The sequence below is a fragment of the Otolemur garnettii genome, unplaced genomic scaffold, assembly GCF_000181295.1.
Source record: "Otolemur garnettii isolate 467f Iridium unplaced genomic scaffold, OtoGar3 scaffold00044, whole genome shotgun sequence".
NCBI classification, from domain to species: domain Eukaryota; kingdom Metazoa; phylum Chordata; class Mammalia; order Primates; family Galagidae; genus Otolemur; species Otolemur garnettii.
Window position 1 is genome coordinate 3,096,390 of NW_003852439.1, and position 16,344 is coordinate 3,112,733.

Sequence of the window (16,344 nt, forward strand, 5' to 3'; positions counted from 1 at the left end):
TTTATGTTAGTTTAACCAAATCTTGAAAATTTAGGAAAATAGAGATTTGCTTATGCTTCCATTTCATGGTAATCATTAGTTTTGGTGTATACTCATTTGTAGTTCTCTTTTTTTTCTTTTTCTTTTTTTTTTTTTGAGAGAGTCTCACTATGTCACCTTGGGTAGAGTGCTGTGAAACTCTTGGGCTTAAATTATTCTCGTGAAATTCTCAGGCTTAAATTATTCTCTTGCCTCAGCCTCCCGAGTAGCTGGGATTATAGGCACCTACCACAATGCCTGGCTATTTTTTTGTTGCAGTTGTCATTATTGTTTAGCAGGCCAGGGGCAGGTTCAAACCTGCCAGCCTCGGTGCATGTGGCTGGCTCCATAACCATTGTGCTATGGGCTCCAAGCCTAGTTCTTTCTTTTTCAGACAGTTTTTCTCCCACTTTTTACGGAAACAGCAGCATATTATAGACACATGGTTTTATGGCTTGCTTTTCCTTTCAATACCACTTAAAAAATATTTTGCCATGTTAAATACTCTGTGACGTGATTTTGTGTTGTATTTGTGAGTGTACCATAATTTAATACTCTTTATTGTTGGTCATTAATTTGGCATTAAAAGGTTTTTACTCATTCCTTTCCCCCACCCCACCCCCAATATCTGTTTGCATTGAGACAAGGCTTCATTTTTTTCCCCCAGGCTGTAGTGCAGTGTTGCCATCACAGCTCACTGCAACCTCCATTTCCTGGGTTCAAACTGCCACTACAAGTGTGCATTACCAGTTCTGCCTACTTTTTTAATTTTTACATATTTTTTAGAAATGGAGTCTTGCTATGTTGCTTAGGCTTGTCTCGAACTCCTGGCCTCAAGGGATCCTCCTATTCAGCCTCCCAAAGTGTTAGAATCTCCTTACTAATCTTAATGCACCATGGGACTTTCCTTCTATTTCTGATTACTTTTTTTGAATCTATGTGTACAGATCTGTTTACTAGAAGAAGGGCTATATAGACCATAAGTAAAGCTTATGATAAATTCTGTTGCTAAGTTACCTTAAAGAAAAGATGGTTCCAATTTATATCCCTAATAAGAGAGTACATCCCTTCCCTTCACCTTTGTGAATACTCTGGGTTACTGAGAAATAAGAACCCTGCCACTATTCCCAGTGAAAGTAGCTATAGCTTACATTTCTTTATTAATGACATGGAACTTTCCCCACATAGGAACCATTTCTGACTTTTCATAATGTGGGTTATATCTTCATGGCCTCTCTTTTTTTTCTTCATTAATTTGTGAGATTTTCTTATATACTAAAGTTAATGATATTATCTAATTTCTTAAAATTTGTTGTATTTGGACACCCAGAAGCGTCTTTATTATGCATGTTAGATCTGTTATGTTGTAGATTCTTGCATTTATCCTTCAATATAGCTTTCCCGTATATTGACATCATTTACTTATAACTGTTTTCCACTAGTTATTTTCTACTGCCTTTGAATTTAGTTTCATTTGTTGTAAAGAGATCTAACTTACTACTCTCTTGCCCAAAAGTTAACTCATTGTCTTAGCTTAATTTATTCAGTAATCCATTCTTTTGCTATTTTTTGGAAAATGAGATACATGTTTTTAAAATAAGACTGCTTCAATTTGCATTTAAGGTTTGAAAAGGCCTCTGTGGAGTACCAGGAGCACCTGTGTGCCATGACAGGTGTTGATTGCTGCATCTCCAGCTTTGACAAGTCTGTGCTTACGTTGGCCAATGCTGGGCGTAACAGTGCCAGTCCCAAGCATTCTCTGAATGGTAAGCATTCTGTATTTAAATGAAGCAAAAGAGAAATAATAGTCAAATATTATTTGATAGCAGTGATCTTACTTTAGGTTTGTACCTTCTTTGAAATATGTATAATTGCTCTGAATCTCTCTCTTACTTCATAAAATACTTTCACTTAGGTGATTCCAGGAAAACTGTGCTGTCCAAACCAACTGATTCTTCTCCTGAGGTTATAAATTACTTAGGAAATAAAGCATGTGAGTGCTACATCTCAATTGCCGATTGGGCTGCTGTACAGGACTGGCAGAATGCTATCCATGACTTGAAAAAGAGTACCAGTTCTACTTCTCTCAACCTAAAAGCCGATTTCAACTATATAAAGTAAGGCTTTCTTTTTCCAATTATAGATTATAATACTTAATCCAATTCAAACAAATTTTTAGTAACTACAAAGTCTTATATGGAAGAAAAATATTAAAAGTGGTCATATGCATGAATACAAAATTGTATACCTTATAGAAATGACGACAAGAAACCAACATTAGAGGTGAAGAGATATTTGTGTAATAGGCAAACAGACTCATAGCTGCTTAACAGTCACTTGATACGACTCTTAGAACCTACTGTTCTAAAACCTAGATACAAGCTCACTCTTCAAGGTGGACAGAGTGAAAAAATGTAGATATAGCTTGAAAATTATACGAAAATGAATATGAAGAGAAACTTATTACTATTTTATAAAGTATGTTTTATGTCTTTGTTTCTAAATTAGATTTGAATATATTAAAGACATATGTTGCAAGGTTTGTGAGCATTTGCTGATTAAAATCTTCTGTCTCATTTCTTCTTCTCATTCCTTTGCACATTTATTAATCCCATAGTTCAAATTTGAGTACTCACTGTAACCCAGGCACTTGGCTGGGAAAATAAAGATCATTAGACTTTATATGATATCCTTGCCTTGTGCTGCTAAATGGGTTAACCTGTGATTTCTTAATTGAGCCCATACTTTGTGCCAGGCAGTGGAACATAGCAGTACATAAAACAGACAAAAATTCTAACTTTTTAAAGCAAAACTGAAGAAGTAGGATATAGAACATTGATAGGTTAATAATACTTCACCTTTTCTGTGCCTTAAAGAAGCGGGTATAGTTAAAGCTGACTTCCTAATGGGAGAAAGACACTAGGACAGAGAATGTCCCTGAGGATCCTATATGGGCACAGACTGGAGGGAACAGAGCTGATGTGGGAATGATGAGCTTCTAGAAATGGCTGGGAGGCCATTGTGATTGGAGCAGCCTGAATAATAGGAGATAAGGGCAGAAAGTAGCTGGGAACTGAGAAAAGGAATTTGTTTACTCCTAATAAGATAGGCAGTTTCAGGTGGGATTTGAACAGAGTTGTGTTGTGACCTGACTTGGTGTTTCACTCTTTTGTGTGCTGAAGAGATTGGAGGTGGGGGTAAAAAACCATACACAGGACACAAAGGCATGTTTAAGATGCAGATGAGGTATACAGATGAGATTGTTGGGTAAGCAGTTAAGAACTGGATTTGGAATTAAGGAGAAAGTCTAAGCTATTTGGGCATCATTAGTATATAGGTGATAAATAAAGGTCACCTTTCCTTTTCCCTCTCTACACTAGAGCCTTCATAAGCTACCAAACAGAGATAAGCCTCTGGAGAATAGTGAGTGAAAAAGAAAGAAGGCCAAGATCAGAATCCTTTTTAGTATTTTGTGAAGGGATGGCAGAGAAAGCCACTGAAGAAAACACAAGGACATGGAGGAAGGAGGTGTCTTAGATGTGGGAGATCCAGATGGGACCAGTCAGCCTTGTCAGATGCTCCAGGGACTATAAGGAAGAAGAGTTTTGTAGAAAGATAAAGAGATTGAAGCCAGGTTGAATAATAATCGAATAGTAGAGAAATTTGAAAATGAAAAGCTGCAGGTAAGTTATTTGGTCAGTGAGTTTTTCTTAAAGCCAAGGAGAGGAAGTAGAAGGATATATTATGTGTTTATTTTAAGTATCAGAGATTAAGTATCCTTTTAGGACAAGGAGAAAGAGCTACTAGAAAGCAGAGGTTGAAAAAACAGTAGAGGCTGGGCGCAGTGGCTCAAATCTGTAATCCTAGCCTGTGGGGTTGGGGGGGGTGATGAGGCAGGAGGATTGCTTGAGCCCAGGAGTTCGAGACTAGCCCTGAGTAAGAGGGAGACCCCATCTGTATTAAAAGGTAAAAAACAAAAGATTAATCAGACATTGTGGTGAGTGCCTATAGTCCCGGCTACTTGGGAGGCTGAAGCAGGAGGATCACTTGAGCCTGGGAGTTTGAGGTTACTGTGAGCGAGGCTGACTTGCAGCAGAGTGAGACTCTGTCTCAAACAAACAAAACAGTAGAATAGTAATGAATGGATTAATCAGATCTCACCTTTTCTCTGCATCAAGAAGAGCAGTTAAAGTTGGGTATAGGAAAAAAAAATGTTGAATATAGTTTGGGGAGTGTATGGTGGATTAGGGATAAGGGTAGGGGAAATTAAAGCCTTTTTGTTTTCCCCTGAGAAGTCAGTCTTTAGATAAAGTATAGGACATTGAAGAGCATAGTGGGAAAAGGGAACCTACCATTGGTGATAACTAAAGACCCTTTAGTGGTAGGAGTGATAAGTGTGTTGGTCACCAAAACTCAGCAGTTCATCAGTGTCTAGTAATGAAGGCTCCTCTGACAAGCTGGTGTTTGTATTGATGTAGGTAGAAGCAGGTGCAGAGTAAGTCAGTGTTGTACAGTGCTGGCTTGAGGCTGAGATGTCAGGGAAGTGATATGGTGAGATGAACAGGCAGAGATGGAAAAGAAAGTGAAAAATGTAAGTCTTTTTTTCTACTTGGAGAACAGTCATGGTAGAAATGGGGAGAGTGAGGGGTCTGGAAGTAGCAGTGTGAGCTGTGAGGATGAGGCCTCTCATCCTGGCTTTGATTGTCCTATTCCCTAGGACAATAGGGAATAGTTTCAGAGGTATTGTCATTTTTCAGATAAAGTAAGGGATTGGAAAGTAAGAGTTCTTTGAGAGAAGAGAAACATATGAAAAAGGGAGACAGGAATGCCAGCAGTGAAAATAGGAAGGACTAAAATATTGGATTGGGATAGGAGGAGACCCACAGGGACTCATGTTGTAGAGAGGAGTCTTGCAGGGAGCTCAACAGCAGCTGAGAGAGAACTGGGTGTGGAAGTTGCCCTCGAGAGGTTTACTGTCATTATGTAGGCCAGCTTTGGAGGTTAACAGGCTGCAAGACATAAAAAGAGGAAAGAGACATGGAAGGCTGAGTAAGCACAGTCAGTGGTCTGTAGCTGTGACTTTCTTGTTTGCCACTCCAATTTCAGTGCTAATGAAATTGGTAGTCACATTTTCAACATGAAAACAAAAATGGTGGCATACTTATGGAAGGTATTTCTTCAGAAGAATGCTATGTACCCTGCTGTCTTTCTGGAATGTGTTCTGGTTTTTTTTTTTGCATGGTTCCACAGGCTGGAGAGGATGTAATATAAGCTAACCAATATTTTCATTACAGATCACTAAGCAGTTTTGAGTCTGGGGAATTTGTTGAATGTACTGAGCAGTTAGAATTATTACCAGGAGAAAATATCAATCTACTTGCTGGAGGATCAAAAGAAAAAATAGGTATTTGAAAAAGTACTTTTAAAATTAATTATTTTTGTGGATAAATTTCTCAAAATGTTTGGCTTGGTATGCTGTATATTTAACTGGAAAGTCAGGAAGGCGTTTTATGTTTATTTGGGAGATAGAGTCCCATGTGAAACAATAAATTTAGGGCTGTTCTATTTATGTTTGATTTGGCAAATGAAAATTAGTTTAAGATTAAGCAAACTTTAAAAAAAGCCTTCATTAATGCTTTTTTTCTAGCCATTTTGTTTTAAAAAGTATGAAGTAGTATTTAAATATTTTTCTTGATTTTCATCTTGATGTGGCTCATTAAGTTATCACAAGCAGAACATGTTACAATAAAGTTTTATGAATATTATGTAAGCATTGATTTGCTAGATACAGTAAGATTTGATAAGGTCTTGATTTGCCTCTTTACATAGTAGGTTGTTATCCTGATTTTTGATACATTGAAGGCAACTGATTTTTAGGGGCCTGAGGTATAATGATTTTATATGAGGTAATGATTCCTATATAGCTATAAGAAATCCGTAATTATAATGTTTAGCTGCTGAACTTAAATATGAAAAGAGGTATTGGTATTCATTGTCAAATATTTATCAAAATATCACTAGCCATACAATAAAAGCTAATTAACTTAATGGAATTTATTTAACTTCTATAGATATGAAAAAACTGCTTCCTAACATGTTAAGTCCAGATCCAAGGGAACTTCAGAAATCCATTGAAGTTCAGTTATTGAGAAGTTCTGTTTGTTTGGCAACTGCTTTAAACCACATAGAACAAGATCAGAAGTGGCAATCTATAACTGAGTAAGTTTAATCTTAAGGAGGTAAATATACATTACGTATATCATACAAAAAGTGACATGGGGTGAATGGGTTGGAAGGAGACAGTTACTAGATTGTGCTAATAGTGTTAATAGTTTCATTTGAATTGTAGAAGCCATATGATATGTGAATGCCACTTCCCAACATAGATTGAAATTGAAAATAAAATGTAAAAGTCCCTGATATCAAATTGTCTTTGCTTGATTATATCATTTTACTACAGAGCTGGCTGTTCCTCTTGCTTTCCCCACCTTTGCATGCGAGTATGGTAGCTTCTTATCAGCTGTTTTATTCGTTTAGTGGTTAGAAGTTGTAAAATTTCATTAACTAGTTGACAGTTAATGTTTTGTTTTAGAAACGTGGTAAAATACTTGAAGCAGACATCCCGCATAGCGATTGGACCACTGAGACTTTCTACTTTAACAGTTTCGCAGTCCTTACCTGTTCTAAGCACCTTACAGCTGTATTGCTCATCTGCCTTGGAGAACACAGTTTCTAACAGACTTTCAACAGAGGTGTGTATATGTGTATTTTCATGAGCATAGTCTGATGAATATTAATATCATTATTATAGAATGAAGACCTTATTTTTTGAGTTTTAAAAATACCATTTGTAGTACAAGCTAGTAAATCCAGAAATCTGAAATGGTATTCTCATACTTGATTTGAGAGAAGTATGTTGAGTACATGGAAGAACCTAAAATAATCTTCAGAGATGGCTAATTGCTTCTTTTTTCTTTTCCTTTTTCTTTTGGAGTAGAGGGGTGGTGTATTTATATTTTCTCTTCAGGCATATTATGTAAATTTTAAATTTGTCTCAGAGACACCTGCTCCTCTTCCCAAGTATGGTAAAGTTCAGCTAAAGATGGGACCTCCTCAAAGGAATTTTAATACGTGTTTGTCTGCAGTTTAGTTTCTGCTTTATAGTAAATACGATATTTTTTAATGGTGTGCTTTATTGCTGTTAATTTGGACTTAATATTTTGAAAAATTTGTTTTTCCCCCAAAGAAAGGTTTTCTCTTAGAGTTGTTTGTCTCTTGTGATTAGGAGATAAATGATGGAAGGGAATAGATCTGGAATAGATCTGAAGTAGCCAGTCTGTGTTGGAGTTAGTAAAACTGTACTGTAGAAGAAAGATCTTATTTTGTAGCAGCGTGTCTACAAGCACATAAAGATCCTGTTTTACATTAAGTGATCTTGATTTTTCTCTGGCAGGACTGTCTAATTCCACTCTTCAGTGAAGCTTTACGTTCATGTAAACAGCACGATGTGAGGCCATGGATGCAGGCATTAAGATATACTATGTACCAAAATCAGTTGTTGGAGAAAATTAAAGGTAAGTACTTTTATTTTTAAAAGTTATCTTTATTGAGACATATTATAAATTACACATTTTAAGTGCATAGTTCAGTGAGTTATAACATGTCTTGTGTAACTGCCAATATAATCAAGTTATAAAATCAAGATTAATATATCTCACCCTAGAAGGTTCTCTTCTGGTCTTTTCTTTTGCCCCCATCCCAGGCAATTACTAATTTACATTCTATTTCTATAGTTTAGACGTGTCTTTACTAAAGCTTCATACAAATGGAATCCTATAATAAGTTCTTGTGTCTGGCTTCTCTTGCTCAGCATGATATTTTTAAGTTCTACCCACATTGCATGTATCAGAAATATACTTCATTTTATTGTATGTATGTACCACAGTTTGTTTCTCTTTTCATCTTTTGATAGATATTTAGGTTTTTTTCAAATTGGGCTGGTAAGTATAAAGCCTTACTCTGTAGCCCTGGGTAGAGTGCTATGATGTCAGCCTAGCTCACAGCAGCTTCATACTCTTTGGGCTCAAGTCATCCCCTTGCTCAGCCTCCCGAGTAGCTAGGTGGGACTATAGACATACTGTACCATGCCTGGCTAGTTTTTCTATTTTTAGTAGAGATGGGATATCACTCTTGCTCAGGCTGGTTTTGAACTCCTGAGCTGAAGTAGTCCATCTGCCTTGGCTTCTCAGAATGCTAGGATTATAGGTGTGAGCCACCACGCCCAGCCTGTGTTTCTCTTGAGTAAATACCTAATCATAAAATTGTTTGATCACATGGCTTAAATAGTTTGGCAGTTTCTTATGAAGTTGTATGTTTAAAATTCTTTCTGGCATCTTTTTATTTTTTAAAATTTTATTTTATTTTTTGAGACAGAATCTCAAGCTGTCACCCTGGGTAGAATGCTGTGGTGTCATAGCTCACAGCAACCTCCATCTCTTGGGCTAAAGTGATCCTTTTCCCTGAGTTTTTCTGTTTTAGGTAGAGATGGGGTCTTAATTTTGCTCAGACTGGTCTTGAACTCGTGAGCTCAGGCAATTCACTTGCCTCAGCCTTCCAAAGTGCTAGGATTATAGGCGTCAGTCACCTTGCCTGGCCTCTTTCTGGCATCTTACGAAGGTTCCAGTTTTTCTATTTTCTTGGTATTTGTTGGATTTTAAAATTTTAATCACTGGGGTGGGTGTGTAGTATTATCACATATGGTTTTATTTACATGTTCCTACTGATTCATGATTTTGGGCATCTTTTCATTTGCATAGTGGCCATTTGTATATTTTATTTTTCAGATATCTGTTTAAATCGTTCACCTTTTTTTATGACCTATAGCAGTAGATTAACAAAAAAAAAATCTTTTACTCTTTTATAATGAAGTTATAAGACTTACCTTTATGTTCTGAACATTAAGTTCTTTCTCACATAGAATGTACTTTGAATGTTACATGTTAAACACTTCAGATAAATAGCTAGAGAATTACTATTTGTATATATGTTTATATGTTTTTTATTTTATCTTTTGTTTTGACATAGTCTCACTATGTCATCCTCAGTAGAGTGCTGTGGTGTCATAGCTCACAGCAGCCTCAAACTCTTGGGCTTACGTGATTCTCCTGCCTCATCCTCCCAGGAAGCTGGGACTACAGGCACCTGCCACAACACGCGGCTATCTTTTTTTTTTTTTTTTTGGCAGTTGTCATTGTTGTTTAGCTAGCCTAGGCTGGGTTCGAACCCACCAGCCTGGATGTATGTGGCCAGTGCCCTACCCACTGAGCTACAGGCACTGTCATGTTTTTTATTTTTTAAAAGGTTTTACTTTTTTAAAAAATTCAAAATGTTAAGGGGGACAAATGTTTTGTTGCATGAATAGCTCTTGTAATGCTTGAGTCATGGCTACAAGTGTGCCTATCACTTGAATGGTATTCATTGAACCTGTTAGGTTGGTTTTTGTCCTTCCCTGCATCCCCTTTTATATGTCTTTAAAGAATGAAATGTTTGGGCTCAGTGCCTGTGGCTCAAGTGGCTAAGGCGCCAGCCACATACACCTAAGGTGGTGGGTTTGAATCCAACTCGGGCTAGCCAAACAACGATAGCTGCAACCCAAAAAAAAAAAAGCCAGGCGTTGTGGTGGGTGCCTGTGGTCCCAGCTACTTGGGAGGCAGAGGCAGGAGATTCCCTTGAGCCCAGGAGTTCGAGGCTGCCGTGAGCTGTGATGTCACTGCATTCTACCCAGGGGGACAGCTTGAGGCTCTGTCTCAAAAAAAAAAAAGAAAGAAAGAAATGTTTGTCATGTTAAAGGGATGCTAGCAGTTTACTTTATTACTCTTAAGACAGAAAAGTTGCCAGAATGCTATGGAATTTTAGTTGAAAATGTAGCTGGTGTTACTGAGTGAATGCCAGTATTCAGTGTCAAGGAAGCCAGCTACCAGGATAAGGACTTGTACTGCAGGGTGATGACTTGCAATTATGACTAATCTGTCTCCTTACTGCTAGACAGACCTGGGGTTGGGGTATTGGCCCAGTGTTTTCTTTTTTTCCTCTTTTTCCTTTTCTTTTTCTTTCTTTCTCCCCCCTCCCCCCATTGTATCAGAGGGATACCTGCAGCCCCCCTTTGGGTTTATTATTATTATTATTATTAAATCATAGTTGTGTACATTAATGCAATCATGGGGTACTCTTTTTCTTTCTTTCTTTTTTTTGAGATAGAGTTTTATTTGGCACCCTTGATAAAGTGCCATGTTGTGATAGCTCACACCAACCTGAAACTGTTGGGTTCATGCAACCCACTTCCCTCAGCCTCCTGAGTAGCTGGGAGTGGGACTACAGGTGCCCACACTGCCTGGCCGTCTTTTAGAGATGGGGTCTTGTTCTAACTCAGGCTGGTCTCGAACTCCTGAGCTTAGGCAGTCTACCTGACTTGGCCTCCCAGAGTGTTAGGATTATGGCCATGAGCCGCTATACCTGGGTCAGTATTTTCAAATTGTGTGACCTTAGGGGAAGTCATTACACTTCTAAATTGCTTTCCATTTCATTTATATGGGAATTATAGCATTTTTGAGATTTTTGCAAGTATTTTACCAGATGAGACTAGGTATATAAAAGCCCTACCACAGAGCGTCATATAGTACCAGTTTTGCAAGTACCGTCATCTCCTTTCTAATTCATCTCATATCAAACACATTTTAAAACTGGGAAGAAAAAGTTAGAAACCCACCTGTTAAGTTCAGAGGCAGAACTTCTTGCCTCTTGTTTTTCTTTATTCAACAAGTGTTCATCATAGTGCTTTGTGTCGGGCACTGTGCTTGATGTTGGGATACAGTGGTGAATAAGACAAGCCTGTCAAGTATGCTTTGTGCCAGGCACTGTGCTTGATGTTGGGACACAGTGGTAAGCAAGGCAAGCCTATTTCCTGCATTTCTGGGACAAGGGGATTCTAGACTCTGGCAGGGAAAACTGGAATTACATAAGGAACAGTACTGTTGTAAGCTGAATTAATACTATTCTGTACGTGCATGGTACTAAAGAAAACATATGACAAGGGCACCTGATTTAATCCAAGGAATCAGAAAAGGACTTGGGAAGGAGGTAACATTTAAGCTAAGACTTGAGAAGTATGAAGTTGAGAAAGAAGGCTGGTTTAGTTAGAAAAAAAGATCACATGTGAAGGCCAGAGGAATAAGGAAAGATTGCCAAGTGGCTAAGGTGCCAGCCACATATACCTAAGGTGGCAGGTTTGAATCCAGCCTGGGCCTGCCAAACAACAATGATGGCTGCAACCAAAAAATAGCCAGGCGTTGTGGCGGGCGCCTGTGGTCCCAGCTACTTGGGAGGTGGAGGCAGGAGACTCACTTGAGCCCAGGAGTTGGAGGTTGCTGTGAGCCGTGATGCCACGGCATTCTACCCAGGGTGATAGCTTGAGACTCTGTCTCAAAAAACAAAACAAAACAAAAAAAAAAAGTATTCGGTTTGCTTAAGGGATTGTAGTAATAGATAGAGCTGGATAAGATTGAGATCAGCAGGAACCAGCAGAAGATTTTAAGCAAAGAGGTCAAATATTCAGATTTACCTTTGTGTAATATCAATTTAGTTGCAAGTTAGAGAATGGATTAGAAGAGGGCAACTGGGGGTGGCAGTAGGGGCAGAAATGAGCACATGGGAGATCAGAGCTGAAAGCAAAATCTGAGATGATTGCCAGGTACCTGCTGAGGAAGCTGGGCTGTGATTTGAGCCAGAGGAACAGATGCTAATGTCCAGGGAGGGTGTGCAGAGCGAGGGGAGTAGAGAACCTAGGACCACTTCCAGCCCCTCAGTTTTAATGACGTGTGGTGGAAGAGGAGACTAAAAAGGAATTCTTCAGCAAGGTAGGAGGAAAACCTGGAGAGAATACATGGTGAGAGGAAGGGGCGGGGGGAATGCTTACAGGAGGACAGGGCATGGTTTAGCCTTAGCTGCCCTTGGCCTCAGATTTTTACTAAAGATTCAGAAACTAAAAAGATAATTTCTTAGAGTGAATGATTTCATTTTTTCCACCTCAGTGTATACATTTAGTTCAACAAACACTTATTGTTTGTTCTATGCCAAATGCTGTGCTAGCTGCTAGGGACTTAGGGTGGAATGCAAGGCATCAGGATTTTGTTCTTTGTTTCAGGAGTTTGTGAGGAAGGGAAATGGTTGGGGAAGAATTTTTTTGGCCTTGTTCCCATGCAGTTGGGGGTAGACAAATCAGGGACTGATGAAATGTTTTCTTCTCTTCAGAACAAACAGTCCCAATTAGGAGCCATCTTATGGAATTAGGTTTAACAGCAGCAAAATTTGCTAGAAAACGGGGAAATGTGTCACTTGCAACAAGACTACTGGCACAGTGCAGTGAAGTTCAGCTGGGAAAGACCACCACTGCACAGGATTTAGTCCAGCATTTTAAAAAACTATCAACTCAAGGTCAAGTGGATGAAAAATGGGGGCCTGAACTTGATATTGAAAAAACCAAATTGCTGTATACGGCAGGTTAGTAAAATGAATTATGGTTAATACATGAGTATAATAAAAATCACATGTATGAATGTTACTGTGTATGGTAGAAGGCAGTACTAGAAAAGTTTATTATTTCCAGTGGTTATAAAACATTCATGTCCTGAAAATTAAGTTGTTTTGTAATTGACTTCTCTGTATAATTCAGTGCTTTTAAAAGAAATAATTTTGTTACAATGTATTAGATAGGTAAGAAATGTTTCCAGAGATTATTACTGAATCTTACGTGTTTTAAGAAATTATTTTACACTGAAATTTATGTCAGTCATTTGCTTTTGTGGATGTTAAGTGATGATATTTTTGTTTCTATAGGCCAGTCAACACACGCAATGGAAATGTTGAGTTCTTGTGCCATATCTTTCTGCAAGTCTGCAAAAGCTGAATATGCAGTTGCTAAGTCAATTCTGACATTGGCTAAATGGATCCAGGCAGAGTGGAAAGAGATTTCAGGACAGCTGAAACAGGTTTACAGAGCTCAGCAACAGCAGAGTGTCACAGGGCTTTCTACTTTGTCTAAAAACATACTCACCTTAATAGAACTGCCATCTGTTAATACAGCGGAAGAAGAGTACCCTCGGATTGAGAGTGAATCCACAGGTAAGGTTCTTTATTAACTTTAAAATAATTTTAGAAATTATATCTCTTATTTTAAAGTTGATAGTGTTACTGGCTATAATCTGATAGAAAACATATGTCTATGGAAATTTAGTGTATTACATTACCTGAGAGTAACTAAAACATACCTAGAATCAGGGTCCTTTAGAAGTCACTGGGCTCTGCAGACCTCCAGGTCATACTTCAGTCTTCAAGATTCAAGTTGCTTTTATGGACTTCGATGTTTTTGCTGGTGATATCAGAAGCTTCTGCCTCTGATATCTAAGCTATTACTGCATACTAGAAGAGATAGTAAGAGATTTTATATCTCTGTATATTTTATATTTTAAATTAGTAGCTTGTGTTTACTTTGACTGGAAGAGCATTGAAAGGAAGCCCAATGCCGGGCGCGGTGGCTCACGCCTGTAATTCTAGCACTCTGGGAGGCCAGGGCCGGTGGATTGCTTGAGCCTATGAGTTTGAGACCAGCCTGAGCAAGAGTGAGACCCCCATCTCTACTAAAAATACACAGAAGCAAGAGAATCGCTTGAGCCCAAGTTGGAGGTTGCTGTGAGCTATGAGGCCATGGCACTCTATCCAGGGCAATAGCTTGAGACTCTGTCTCAAAAAAAAAAAAAGGAAGCCCAATGAGGCTTCCAATCTATAGGAAGATTGGTGTTTCCCATTCTGACATTAGTGCTAGGAACAGAAAGTTACCTGAGAAATAGGGTAGTTGTTTCATTCATTCAGTGTTTGAATATCTTTTGTGGTAGGCACCATTGTTCTGTTTTTACCGTTTGGGAGATAATTAGCTTCTTTGTTGAAACAAGAGAATATACCTTCATTGTGTTGTTCTGAAGCCTAAGATTTTAATTACATTGCTCTCATAAAATAATTCTAATATATATGTTACAAGATCTTGATATTCATAAGGGATCTATCTTATGATCATTATAAGTCTTCACCTTAGCAAATGCACTATAGCAGGCAATTTTCTCACCTTTGCCATGGGAATGAGGACTTTGGCTTCATGAGCTCTGATGAATGAGATGGTATACTCATAGTGAGGAAATAGCCAGGCCAAATCCAGAATACAGGACATTCTGCAGCTCATCTGATACTTGCCTTTTTATAAAGCTTAGCATTATGAAAGACAGTGGTATATTCCACAGATAACCTAAGCCAACTGATTAATATCAATATACCAACCTCTTAGAAAAGGATAATCCAAATTTGTGCCTTGTCAAATTATGTATTATAATATTGTTAGCAGATAAAACTCTGAAATGCTAATTGGCCTGTAACATTGTTGAATTCTTTTATTATTTTTTATCTTCATCGTGGCAGTGCATATTGGAGTTGGAGAACCTGACTTCATTTTGGGACAGTTGTACCACCTGTCTTCAGTACAGGCACCTGAAGTAGCCAAATCTTGGGCAGCGTTGGCTAGTTGGGCGTATAGGTGGGGCAGAAAAGTAGTTGACAATGCCAGGTATGTACATAAAAATATGTAATTTATTTAAAATGTTGCAAAATACTGATTTAGAATGCCTGCTTATATGGTAAGGTTTTGGTAGTGAAAATACTGAAGACTTGTTTATTTTTTGTAGTCAGGGAGAAGGTGTTCGTCTGCTGCCTAGAGAAAAATCTGAAGTTCAGAATCTGCTTCCAGACACTATAACTGAAGAAGAGAAAGAGAGAATATATGGTATTCTTGGACAGGCTGTATGTCGGCCAGCAGGAATTCAGGCAAGGAAAACAGTGCGTGGGGGAGGTAGTGTCAAGATCGCTATTCCAACTCACTGATTTTAAGAAAATTGACCACATATACTTGATGAAATATTGAATGGGACTTAGGCAATAATTGTTGCAAATAAGAACTTTTAAGTTTTATCCTGGGCAGCATAGCAAGACCACATTGCCACCCCAAAGAAATTTTTTAAAACTATTTGCCACCTGTAGTCATCCGTCCTTGGCAGGCTGAAGGGGGAGGGTTGCTGGAGCGCAGGAGTTCAAAGCTGCAGTGGACTATGATTGTACTACTGCACTCCAGCCTGGGTAGCAGAGTGAGACCCAGTTAAAACACACATACACACACACACACACACACACACACACAAAACACCAAACCCACAAAGAAAGCTTGATTTTTAAGATGAACATAATTTTTTGAGAAATTAAGATATTTTCTAGGGTTTTACTGAGAATAGGTGGAGGATGAGTGTTGACTCACACCTGTAATCCTTGTACTTTGTTAGGATTGCTTGAGGCCAAGAGTTCAAGACAGCTTGGGTAGCATAGACCCTGTCTTTACAAAATAACCAGGTGTGATAACACCTGCCTGTAGTCCTACTTGGATAGTTGAGGCAAGGGGATCACTTGAGCCCAGGAGTTCAAGGCCTCAGTGAGCTATGATAGTGCAACTGCATTCCAGTGCAGCCTGAGTGACAGAGTGAGACCCACTGTCTTTAAAAAAAAAAAAGAAAAAGTTCATTTTATGGCAAATTAAATTTCTCTTAATTGCTCTTCTGATTAGAAATTAGGTTTTTTTTTTTACTAGATTGAGAGCTTTAAAAAATAAGCCAGCATGCTCAGCAGCTTATAGCTCAGCAGCTAGGGAGCCAGCCACGTACACTGCATTTGACAAGTTCAAAACCAGCCCGGGCCTGCCAAACAACAATGACAACAACAACAAAAAATACCCAGGTGTTGTGTGTTGTGGCGGGCACCTGTAGTCCCAGCTACTTGGGAGGCTGAGGCACGGGAATCGCTTAAGCCCAAGAGTTTGAGGTTGCTGTGAGCTGTGACGCCATGGCACTCTACCGAGGGCGACATAGACTCTGTCTCCAAAAAAAATAAAAAGAAAGCCAGTGTTTGATCCCTGAATGAGACGTCTGTGTGTGTGTGTGTGTGTGCGTGTGTGTGTGTGTGTGTGTGTAAGTTTACTGGGTGAATCCAATACATAGCCAGAGTTAAAAACAATGGACTAGATGTTCTGTAGGATTTACTCTCTACCCCATCAAAATTTTGTCAAGTTTAGAAGGCAGTAACTGTTGAGGACTTATTGTCATAAAAAGCATGGATTTTACTTGTTAGCTAAGCTGTAAATAACTCAGGTCCTGCTCTGCAAGTCTCTGCCAAAGTTTGTGTTAG

At 38.6% G+C, this 16,344-nt stretch overlaps 1 protein-coding gene across 4 annotated transcripts in view; it reads left to right on the forward strand.

Moving 5' to 3' along the window:
• The window catches only part of SMG1 (SMG1, nonsense mediated mRNA decay associated PI3K related kinase), a 155,558-nt gene that overhangs the window by 99,604 nt on the left and 39,610 nt on the right, over positions 1-16,344 (forward strand). For all 4 annotated transcript variants that reach the window (XM_023513771.1, XM_003790714.3, XM_023513769.1 and 1 more), the window contains 10 exons: positions 1,642-1,784; positions 1,934-2,135; positions 5,313-5,422; positions 6,090-6,237; positions 6,611-6,770; positions 7,472-7,592; positions 12,325-12,573; positions 12,910-13,194; positions 14,539-14,683; positions 14,802-14,940. In XM_023513771.1, coding sequence (XP_023369539.1) covers positions 1,642-1,784; positions 1,934-2,135; positions 5,313-5,422; positions 6,090-6,237; positions 6,611-6,770; positions 7,472-7,592; positions 12,325-12,573; positions 12,910-13,194; positions 14,539-14,683; positions 14,802-14,940 — 1,702 coding nt within the window. The remainder of the gene's footprint in view (positions 1-1,641; positions 1,785-1,933; positions 2,136-5,312; positions 5,423-6,089; positions 6,238-6,610; positions 6,771-7,471; positions 7,593-12,324; positions 12,574-12,909; positions 13,195-14,538; positions 14,684-14,801; positions 14,941-16,344) is intronic.